The following is a 12,094-nucleotide window of genomic DNA, read 5'->3' on the forward strand; positions in this document are numbered from 1 at the left end:
CATTATACTACCACAAGAGTTCACTTGACTTGGGAAACTAAACTGCGTACACAAAGTTAAGTGTTAAGGTTACCCATCATATGGATAATCGAATAACCAACATTGAGTCATTCTTTAAGATTTAGCTGAGAGCGATGTGATGCTTAGCTGATAGACAGAAGCTAAAAATTGCAGCAATAATAATAAAGTATGCTTCTTGATTTCATTATCTATACATACATGCATTGCCCCGTTCTCATTCTTTTATCTCTGGGCACCATTATTCTCTCAAGGTATGCATGTTCTGTCACTGGCTTTCATATTTTATTTTAACTCTATCACTTTCCAAATGAAATGTATATGATGATCCTCTATAGCTCAAAGAAAGTTAGAATGCAGTATATATATTTTTCTGTAATTGCATGATTGTATCACTTGTTTTGTAAAGAGCTTGTATCATGTTTCTATATAAAGACTAATAGACATAAGAAATCATCTCAGGAAAAAAGTTGTATTTGATGTTTGAAACCATCCATGTCTCTTAAGAGAGGAGTCTATTGGATTGTAGATTATGGCAGAGAAGAAGTTTGCAGTCAACAATCCAATGGGCTCCATAAATGCTCTTTCGGGATTTGATGGATTCTTTATGTCATATCTGACTGGATACTCTGATGTCATTGAACTAGTATGTTTAAAGTCTATAATGTCTATTGTCTTATCAGTGTGCACAAAGACTGGATGAGGTGAAGAATCAATGGGTCATCCTCAGAGTACTTTCTTGTGTCTCTTCTTTCTTCTGTGTGCTTTGTACAAATGTTCTGCTATAGAAGCAGAGACGAACCAGACGGCATACTTGGTCGTTGACGCTTCTGAAGGAACAGGCAGGAAGGCTTCTGAAACACTATTTGGCATATTCTTTGAGGTGAACTATTTCATGGCTGCCAATCAGAAAAAGAAAAAGCTTTTTCATGGCTTATTGATAAATTCTTAACCCTGACTCATTGCTACCTTACACACTTTTGGTTTTGGTTCATGCAGGAGATCAATCATGCAGGAGCTGGTGGGATATGGGCAGAACTTGTAAGCAACAGAGGTCAATTCTAAATTCCTAAAAACAGTTTGCAAGTAAAACAGATATTTATTTATTAACATGAGTCACATGCCACTAGATTCCAGAACATATGATACAACTTAAAAAGGAGTTACATGCCACTTCAAATGGACCTTATATGCTGTTCTCTTGTTAAATTTCCCCTTCAAACTTTGTTGTGTCCCTGAAATGTGGCGACACATGTGGTTTTTCTGCCTAGCAGTAAGCATGCTGTGTCTAGAATGTAAAACTTCATACAGTTCTTCAGACTGTATGTGGGCCTCATGCTCATGACAACTATCTTATTCATCTGAGACCAGATCATACGTATCCTACCCTATTCATCACGTGGAATCCATGCTTTGGGCAAGTCTCTTATTTCTTGTTTATTTTTGCAATACTTGATTTTGCTTTTCTTTTTATGTGGGTCTGTGTGTGTGTTGGGGGGAGGGGGTGTCTAGAGATGCTATGATTGCACTAGAAGTGTCAGAGATCAGTACAGTGGTTGTTTCTCTTAATGAATGAAAGATCAGTGGCTTTTGTATCCCCAAGTTTGTTTATACCAATAAGGTGCTCATACAGTTTGGTCTGCAGGTTTTGAAGCTGGTGGGCAGAACACTCCCTCAAACATTAATCCTTGGACTATAATTGGGGATGAATCCTCTATAATCGTTTCCACAGACCGTTCATCCTGTTTTGAACGTAATAAAGTTGCACTCCGAGCGGAGGTACTCTGTGACACCACGGGGTCTAATATCTGTCCTGCAGGAGGTGTTGGTATATCTAATCCTGGTTATTGGGGCATGGTAAGAAATCGTTATACCGCAATTGTATATCCAATTTTATATCTAACTTTAATTGGAATGTCCCGTTTAACTGTGACTGGATAACACTCGTCTTTGTGGATGGGATTGGATCATTTTACTTATTATGAATCTGCTAAACTGGGAGCTGATACCTCATTCTGAACCTTGACTATACTCAGAATGGGTTTACCTCTACCATTTTTAAACTTTCATGATTCAGTATTAACTCAGATATCTAGAAATAGTCTAGTACCATATAAGTTTCTTTATTATGCATCAGACTACAACAAAAGATATAGTGATTTTTCTTTGGCTCAATTTTTTTGTAATTTATAGATGATATATTATCTTGATAGCCGAATCACATGCTGGGCATGCCTGTCTGATCCAGCATGCTTAATTCCTCATTTGAATATAAGAACTTGTACTCATTAATACTTTATTAGAGTCTTCACAGTTTTGATTCTTATGTATGTATAAATTTTACATGGCAGAACATCGAACAAGGAAAGACCTACAAAGTGGTTCTGCATGTTAAGTCTTTGGAGTCGGTCAACATTTCAGTTTCTTTGGCAGGTGCAAATGGACAAAACCTGGCTTCTGCTTACCTCATGTGAGCTTCACTTGTATAAGTACATCTACATTGATAATACTTTCTTACGTCATTGGCAATTGTTTTTTCTCATTCAACCTCTTTCTAATTTCTTTTGTTCTCTTAGTGGTGTTGCTCCTGATGTTTCAAACTGGACAAAAGTGGAGTTTCTATTGGTAGCTAAAGGAACAGACCATAATTCAAGACTTCAACTGACGATGACCAGAAAAGGAGTGATTTGGTTTGATCAAGTTTCAGTCATGCCAGTGGACACTTATAAGGTACTTGCCCCTTCTGAACTGTTTTCTAAAGCAAACAACTTAAATGGGAGACCTCCATGTCTTCATGTTATTGTTTCACCTGTGAATATTACTAGTGATTTTTTCTCTGTTTGATTTACATGATTATCTCTGTTGCATTTTGGAACGTGTATTATTCTTTAACCTCTCTTAGATCTGTTCCCACTCTTTCATTAGATTCTATTGTGTTTTGATCATTTAAAGAATTGTCAGTATGTTTTTAATCTATATGAAAAATCTTTGTGATATATGGAGTAGGTATATATGCTGACCTTTTACTGGTATAGGGACATGGTTTTCGGAAGGAGCTTGTTGAGATGATTGCTAGGCTAAACCCTCGTTTCATCAGATTTCCAGGTATAAATAAAATGGAATTATAGGTTGACCATTTGCAACATGAACCATACATCTATGATTGCATAAGAGTTTACCTCATAGTATGAAACAAAACAAAACTAAGGTAACAATGTAATACAATAGTGTTGTCCTCTCATTAAAGGTGGAGTCTCTGCATCCTCTCATTAAAGGTGGAGTCTATACACCTTGGAAATGCAACAGTCTTTGCTGAAAAGAAAATCCACCCTTTTCAATTATTTTTACTTTTCCTTCTATAAATTCAACTTGCAGATGAATTGGTAGGATTATCCTAGCATGTGCATGGATTGTTTAAATGTAGGAGTGCAATTCCGACAAAACTGTTAGTGTTTGATCTATTGCTCCTGGCATTAGCTTATACTTTACAGTCATTTTCTCGATTATTAGGTCTTGATTGTATGTCTTCAATTAATGACCAAGTGTACATTTCTAGAGGACACTCAGAAATTTCCCTTGTTCCTTATATTATCAGGTGGCTGTTTTGTCGAAGGTGAATGGTTAAGAAATGCATTTCGCTGGAAGGAAAGCATTGGTTCGTGGGAGGAGAGACCTGGACACTTTGGTGATGTCTGGATGTACTGGACTGATGACGGACTTGGATACTTTGAGTTCCTCCAAGTAGGTATCTATGGTCTTTCCTTGGTGTAGTTTTTCTTCTGAGTAGCTTTTGGAGAAGCCAATTATGTGATACTTAACATATTCACTGTAGTTATCAGAGGATCTCGGAGCAGCCAGTATGGGTAGTAAATAATGGTACTTCTTGCTTCAAATAGTTAACATGTTTTCATCAACAAAACATGGATCTTTATCTGTTTGGCTTGATGCTATTTTGTCCATTTTTCTCCCAGGAATCAGTCATCAGGACGAAGTTACAACTTCCAGCATATCGCCTTTTGTGCAGGTAGGCCTTTAACCAATGTCACATTATTTTCCTCACTTGGCCGTACTCTAATTATAGCTGTTGTAGTTTAAATTGTTGATGTGTTGTAATCCCCTCAACATTGTGTGACAAACAAAGGAAGATTCAGCAATCACTTATTATGTTGCGATCTTGATTACTCCTCATTGTTCGGTTCCTTCTTGAAATTTGATTTAGTACTCAGATCTGTTGATGTTACCTCGTTTCATTTCACAATCACATCCCTGTTACTCTGCTAATGCAGGAAATGCTTGACAGCATAGAATTTGCTAGAGGTGCTCCTAACTCAACATGGGGTTCTGTTCGAGCAGCAATGGGTCGTCCAGAACCTTTTGACTTGAGATATGTAGCAATTGGGAATGAGGATTGTGGAAAGCCAAACTACCGTGGTAAGCGTTCTTCTGTTACATGCAAAACATCTTTACTTACCTGGATCTTGTGTGGTTTAGAAATAAGCAGACATCCTTCAGTTCAAGCAAATGCATAATTAGAATGTTATGATTAGATAATAGAACAGCACAAAATGTATGCAAGCCAGAGCTAGGCATAGGAGTTTAAATATGGTGTTTATTGATGCATAGATTACCAAGTCAAAGAAAAAAAGAATTGTAGCGATTGGATTTAATATCTGGTAGTTACTGAAATAGCAAAGAAGAGTACATCAGTTTTTAATTTGTTTGACCTGATGGTATCGTGGTACCAATTTATAGTTGTATATAAACAAGGAATTGTAAAATAGAGAGAATGAGGACTCTAGCACCTATTTACAATAAATATTGAGGTATGATCCAAATTACTTCTATGATCGCATGTATAGTTACAGACCATATTATACCTAACATCACATCTTTGCTCACTAAATTTTCACTACTTGAATGTATGACTGAAGAATAAAGAGTTATTTTTGCTCAGTGATCAAACTCTAAAATTTTCACATCACTCAAACTAAATGATCCAAAGATCCAATGTTTTTCGTTTTGAGTCGTTTCCTTTACATATGGTAGAGACTTAACCTAATAAATAATAATATATTAACAGGATGAAATTTTAATTATACCAAAAGCATAAATATGCACTTGGTATTTTATTTTATAACTTCGATATATTGAATAACAATGAGCTGGATATGATGTTACCTCTTGTCTCTGTTTGTCAAAGTTGCGTATTTGATTCTCTCCGACACTCACTTGTGGTAATGTTTTTTCTGTTGTAGTGGTCTGTATTTATTTATATATTGAGATTAATCGCTTGATTTAGGTTCTGTCTGTTTGTTGTTTAACATGAGAAGTAAAGAATATAAGATCCTTGTATGACATGGAACTCACATTATCTTTTAATTGACCAGGGAATTACCTGAAGTTTTATGATGCATTAAAAAAGGCCTACCCGGACATCAAAATAATCACCAACTGCGATGGCTCCTCTCACCAGTTGGATCATCCAGCTGATATGTATGATTTTCATGTAAGAAATTTGAGTATTAGCACTGGAAACTCTATTTTGATTTGGATTGTGACCGAATACCGTTGGCTTCAGTTTACAACTTTGCTAGGATTTAATCTAAGTCTTCAATTTTGTTTTTTAGATTTACACATCGGCAAGCAGTTTGTTTTCCATGTCTAGGCAATTTGATCATACATCGCGCACTGGTCCAAAGGTGTATTTTATTAGCCTTAAATGAAGTATATTATTATTTTTTGATTGTAGGAATAATGCTTTATGTAAACACATGTAGGCTTTTGTGAGTGAATATGCCGTGACTGGAAATGATGCCGGGACAGGAAGTTTTTTAGCAGCGCTTGCAGAAGCTGGATTCCTCATTGGGCTGGAAAAGAACAGGTCGACTTTTTTTGCATTATTTACCTCCTACGTTAGCTTCTGACATGCATTCAATTGCTTAGAAAATAGAGTAGAGAGAGGATTAAAAGAACAGATAGAAATGGTTAAAAATAGAGGAAAATAAAATAAATAAAGGTACAAAATATTACATTGTTTTCAGCGTCTTATCAGGTTGAGTTATAATTATGTCAATCCAATATCTGCCCTTGTTACATAATTATCTGTATGTTATATATAACAACAAAATGATGATTAGTAAAATAGTTGTGTAATTTTTTTTTGGTATTTGGAGTAGAAAAACTGTATAACCATGCTTCTTCAGTTCATCGATTACCACTTGGGTAGTTGTTCAAAACATTTCACCACAACTTACAGAATCTTGATCGAGAATTGGCAATAGAGGATACATGCATTAATTAGCTCAGTTTTTAGGTGACTCTCTTTGATTTGCAACTTGTGAGTGTGTGCTTCATCCGCGGATGGAGAGTGCACAATTCTTATCCTAGTATTATATTTCTAGTTTCATTACACATTTTAACTTTTTGCAGTTCACCATAGAAAATGTTGCTATTTTTTCACTTACTGATTTAGCGTCAAATGTTTGATTACTAAGAGAGTTTTCAATTTCTCTACAGTGATGTTGTTGAGATGGCAAGTTATGCACCGCTTTTTGTAAATACGAATGACCGGCGGTACCTTCTTCTCATTTTTATCATGATACTTTTTAGTATTAGAAGTTACCTTGACGACTTGACCTCTCTGATGTTGGAAATTCTAAATATATCAGGTGGAACCCAGATGCAATTGTCTTCAATTCATGGCAACAGTTTGGCACCCCCAGCTACTGGGTGCAACAGTTTTTCACTAAATCAAGTGGTGCAACTGTCCTCAATACTACTCTCCAATCAAATTCCTTGGCTTCTTTGGTTGCCTCTGCCATTATTTGGCAGAACTCACAGGACAACAACAAATACATGCAAATAAAGGTCTTGCAACTGCCTTATGTCTTTGAGCTCGAGATCTCTCATTGTTCTTCTTAAAAATTTGTGGAAAAACTGTGCAATGAGTTTTGGAACGTGATCTTATGATCTTGGATACCTTTAAGAAGCATAACTGCACAACATGAATTAACTTTTCATAACTTGAAAAATACAGTCCTGTCATGACCTACTTGCCTGTTTCTGTGGTATTGATTCTTGTATTATATCTTTTCTTTTTCTGTAAATTGTGCTCCCGAAACACCCACTGACACACACGAAGACAAACAGTAAAAGGGGAGAGTATATAAAAGAAAAGGAATGGTCATACAAATACAAGAAAGTTGTGTAACTTTTTCGTCAAGGCAACTCTTTGCAATTGTTTGCATCTTGTTCTTTGGTTTCCATCCATTAACATACACTATTATTCTGATGGTTAAATTGCAGATTGTCAACTTTGGGAGCGATCCAGTTAGTCTCAAGATCTCTGTTGATGGATTAGAACAGAACTCGATAGGTTTGTCTGGGGCAACAAAAACCGTACTCACATCCAGCAATTTGAAGGATGAGAATTCCTTCAAAGAGCCGAATAAGGTATACGTGGGTTTATCCCGATCCTTCTTGTTTCTTTTAGAGGGTAGTACTTTGAATGTCCCATCTCATAAATAAATCCTCCCTTTTCCATAAATGTGATTGTGCTTCAATATTTTGAGATTTGTTGTGGTTGACATTAACTGAAAAGCAAGTGTACTGCCCATGCTCTATATTCTCCTGGACCGCCAATCTTTACCACTACCTACCTGAGGATTACTGTAAACGAATGACAATTACTGGATATGTAAGCTTATGTTCAATTGGTTTGTCTTGTGTAGGTGGTGCCATTCCAAAGTTCATTGGAGAATGCAGGGATAGAAATGGATCTCGCACTTTCTCCACATTCTTTCACCTCATTCAATTTGTTAATGGAAGCAGGAAAACAAGAAGGTATTGATGAAGCAGACATCGTCAGTGTCTTCGATCCGGTCTATAAGGCTTCTTCCTGATTAACCTAGATAATCTTGTAAATGCTGCCCCTCCAAGAGCCAAAAAAAAAAAAACAGTATGAAAAATAAAGTATAGCCTATTTATTCCAAAGTCATATTGTAATATTTATTTTTTAATGGAAATTGAAGCCAATGTTAATAAATCCCTGTTCTGATTTCAGTTATGAAGCTTGCTGAAGTGTGTGATGTGCTAGAAACGTAGTTGTCAATCCAGAAAAAAAAAAACACAGGTCCAGTGGTCCCTTACAAGATAAGGTCCCAACTCCCAACCTACATTCATCTTTCAAGTAGGAACTCCCTTGGTATAGCCTATAGACAATGCAATTCTTAGACAAATGTGTGTTGCTGTCTCAATGCATGCACGTTGGTCCCAGCGTAGCAGGTATGAGGTTCCCTTCAAGGACGTTAGCAGTAAGATAAAGATGCAAGTTGCAACTACCCTGTGCTATCAATGTTCTTTTGTTGACTTGGTTAAACATTGATGGTGGACTATTTCCTCATATTCTAATTATCAAACTCTCTTTACAATTGATTGATGATCCACACTTAACATAAAAAAAAACTAATTTGCAATGCCACTAATCCACTGTGTCAACCTTAAGTACCACAAAAAAAAAACTTATTTTTATGTAAAGAGACATGATACTGACTTGATAATAATAGTCAATTTATTAAAAATGTGAAAAGTGAAAACAACTCCACCACCAAATGATGATCAGCACTATTAAATAAACACACTGACACTACTCTTGAGTCTTTCAGTGGGCAGCAATGGACCCAAAACTAGTCCTTGAACGTTTCCTCACCCAAAGAAACACTCTTTCCTACTTGTTCAACCGCCCAACCATCGACTCAGATGACTATCAAACCAATTGGCCATATTCCAAACCAGTAGTCATCGTTGATGTTCTTTGGAACTTGGCTTTTGTATTGGTATCACTTATTTTATTGTTTTCCACTTTCCAAGAACGCCCTTCGACCCCATTGAGGCTTTGGATTGCTGGTTATGCTTTTCAATGTGTTTTGCATGTTGCCTTTGTTTATTTTGACCATCGAAGGAGGATTTCTGGCGGTGGGGATGATGATCTGCTTTATGGATCATCCCAGAATCGTCGCGGCAGGTAAAAATTCTCCCTGGTTGTTCAATTACTTCAATATGTCTAAACAACAGCAAGTTTTAGCCTTTTGTTGTAATTTACTGTGCTAAATGCATAATGACAATAATCAGTCCTGTGCTCAATGTGATTCACAGGGGCGCTATGATTGTGCTTGGTTTATGCAAAAGATAATTTTTTGTTGATCATTGTAGGCTAGTATAAGTTCAGAGTAAATTGGTAGTGGCTCCACCTACCAGAAAGCCACTAAAGCCCTGAAAACACTTTATAAAATATATATTTACCATAATGTAATAGGCATAAGCCAAATGCGAAATACTTGTTTTGTGTTCGAGTGACCTATTTTCAGGTGTTAATAGTCATGTATAGCAATGTAGAAAGATGATTGGTATGAAGATAAGCTATATGCTACCAATTAAGGATTTACTTGTTCAATTAGAAATGAAACTTACATAAAGTCTAGGAACTGCTCGTAATATTAGTCTAATAACGTCCATGTTAACTCTGTGTTTTCACTTCAGTGCTGCGAAAAGGCTGGAGTCGGTGAATACAATGTTTTCATTCTTCTGGTGGATGATGGGTTTTTATTGGATTGTTGTGGGTGGCCAAGCGCTTTTGCAAGATGCTCCACGGCTCTATTGGTAAGAGAGTTCCTTAATGTTTCACTTTTTTCTGAATTTCTTCCGTTGTTTCACTTTCAATTTCATTTATTTAATTAAAATAGACTTCTCACAAAAGTTTACATTAAAATTATTTGCAGGTTAGCAGTGATATTTTTAGCGTTTGACGTGTTCTTCGCAATACTTTGTGTTGCATTCGCATGCCTAATTGGCATTGCTCTATGTTGTTGCTTTCCATGCCTTGTATTGGCTCTCTATGCCATTGGAGTTCGTGACGGTGCATCTGAAGATGTCATCAGAATTCTTCCTAGTTATAGGTTTCGTCAATGTAATGAACCACAGGTTTCAGGATCTGCAATGATGAAAATGGAGAGTGGTGATGATCACATTAGTGAAATTTCTCTTCCGGCAGAGGATTCTGTGAGCATTCTTATCTTTTTCTGTTCTTATCTTTATGAGTGTTTATCAGTTTATGTAATTATGTTGTAGTTGATTCTTTCCCTTTTTTCGGCCTTGGTATGGAAAATTTATGTTCTGGAGTATAACACCCAAAAAGCAGTTTCTTTGTGTGTGGGATTTATCTTCCCAAATTGCTTTAGTGGAATTAAGGCACACAGCCTTTAACTGATATACTTTAATAGAGTTTTCTTCTTCTTCTTCTTCTTCTTCTCTTTGTGGTTATAAAAAGCATGGTGTTGGAGAAAGAATGCAGTCTTTTGGATAAGAAATTCTCTCGATGAATAGAAAATTGTTTGTGTATTTGTATTTGTATTTTAATTTTAGATATTTCTTAGAAGTGCTTAAAATTTATTTAGGTACGTACTCCTTGTGTTACCCTGCTACAATTCTACCTAAACTTATTAGTTTTACTCCTGAATGTTTATTGTAGGAATGTTGTATTTGCCTTACTAAATATGTTGATGGAGTGAAGCTGCACAGCCTTCACTGCGGTCACCTGTTTCATTGTGAATGCATTGTCAAATGGCTCCGGATAAGTGCAACATGTCCCCTCTGCAAATACAATATTGCCAGTGGTGACGAGCTGGTGTAATTTGTACACCTTAATGAGTCAGAAGTCGAAGATAAATCCAAGTTAATATTTTTCTGAGAAGAAAGGGAGGTCTGAGTGATAGGCCATTTCTTGCTAATTTGCTGACAGTTATGTAAGTTTAAGAAGTATTTAAAGAAATCGGATCCAACGCTTTATAGATTTTTTTTCTGGCAGTCTCAGATAATTTATTTTGTTTAACCCAGCCATGTATTATTCACACGAAAAAGCAAGGCACAGTATCAGGCACACAGAATTTAGGAGAATAATGTGTATATCACTATATCTTTGTCTCTGGCAGAATGAGCTTCCTCTACATTCTGAATAATTTACAGTGGATTTAGATTTCGAAGGGGTATCAAATTACCATTTCATTTGTACTTCTTTCAGTTACAAGAATGAATTGCCTTAGAATGTACAGAATTGCAGTGCAGCTTACAAAGCTGAATTGTGAGGCTCGGCATATGCGTCCAGCCAAGCTGTATTACTGCGTTCTTGAAATGTTGCTTGGTTGTCGTGAATGGATGTAATGTGTAAAGCTCATGGATCTGCTTATTTTTGTGTAATAATTGGCAAATACCTTGGATTGCGTTGCGCTTGAGTTGGCTTCCAACTTGGAGTCAAATTTAATTGATATGTTAGGCATCAGCAGTCACTCTACTGAATCCAATTAGTTTGACCAATCCAATTTTAATTTGCCACTGGATCTCTTTAACTCTTCAAACTATCTTGAAGTGACAACAGAAAAGTATCAAAGTTTGAGTGTTTCTAACTACTAAGAAGCTACACTCTGTGGTCAATGTCATGCGAAAAAGTTCAATAGCATTATGATGCTCCTAATTCTCTATAGGAAGAAACTGCCTCGCTCAGAGGCAACCTCTGTGTGTTCAACTCTTGGGGAACTTAGAAGTGAGATGGCGACACAAGTTATGGACTAGAATATATCTGCATCAGGTAAGCCTGATGCATAAAGCTATAATATAGTCATGTAACAAAACAAACAATCAGAAAGACGTAAATATAAAATACACAACTTTGATCCATACTTGAAGACTTGGGAACTCAAATTTTCCTAGCAACAATTGGTTAAAGCACTCAAGCTTCAAGAACCTGATAAACATGAGCCCAGAAGCCTCAGATCCCATTTTTCTGTATCCAGCTTAGCTTTTCTACTTACCCTTTCCTGCAGAAAGATGCGGCATGCAGCTTTGTTGACGACATTAACGTATTCAAACGTGAGCTTAGCAAAAGTGCATTGGGTCTTCATTCCGAAGTTTTATGTCCATTGCAATAGAAAAGAAAACCTGCTCAACATTCAGGTTCTTGATGACATATTCATCAGCAACAGCTGTTTGACGTTGTCCTTTCTCTGAATATCTAAGATCTAAGGCT

The 12,094-nt window shown here is 36.4% G+C and overlaps 2 protein-coding genes across 2 annotated transcripts; both read left to right on the forward strand.

The window, feature by feature from the left end:
• Positions 1 to 94: 94 nt before the first annotated feature.
• On the forward strand, positions 95 to 8,083 carry LOC147485102 (alpha-L-arabinofuranosidase 1-like). The gene is given in 19 exon segments (XM_086570401.1): positions 95 to 272; positions 702 to 901; positions 1,018 to 1,072; positions 1,664 to 1,875; positions 2,370 to 2,488; positions 2,595 to 2,748; positions 3,054 to 3,123; positions 3,614 to 3,759; positions 3,851 to 3,867; positions 3,869 to 3,894; positions 3,990 to 4,042; positions 4,305 to 4,449; positions 5,406 to 5,524; positions 5,646 to 5,717; positions 5,796 to 5,899; positions 6,535 to 6,591; positions 6,687 to 6,885; positions 7,324 to 7,470; positions 7,749 to 8,083. Coding segments are annotated over 18 exon segments (2,034 nt in total). The 5' UTR covers positions 95 to 272; positions 702 to 733; the 3' UTR covers positions 7,920 to 8,083.
• A 253-nt stretch (positions 8,084 to 8,336) lies between these two features.
• On the forward strand, positions 8,337 to 11,002 carry LOC147485103 (E3 ubiquitin-protein ligase At4g11680-like). Its single transcript, XM_086570402.1, has 4 exons — positions 8,337 to 9,040; positions 9,556 to 9,675; positions 9,795 to 10,074; positions 10,544 to 11,002. Exons 1-4 carry the CDS (start codon positions 8,691 to 8,693, stop codon positions 10,703 to 10,705), a joined length of 912 nt encoding a protein of 303 aa, XP_086426528.1. The 5' UTR covers positions 8,337 to 8,690; the 3' UTR covers positions 10,706 to 11,002.
• Positions 11,003 to 12,094: the final 1,092 nt, after the last annotated feature.

The sequence above is a fragment of the Coptis chinensis genome, chromosome 7 (genome assembly GCF_015680905.1).
Source record: "Coptis chinensis isolate HL-2020 chromosome 7, ASM1568090v1, whole genome shotgun sequence".
Classification (NCBI taxonomy): Eukaryota; Viridiplantae; Streptophyta; class Magnoliopsida; order Ranunculales; family Ranunculaceae; genus Coptis; species Coptis chinensis.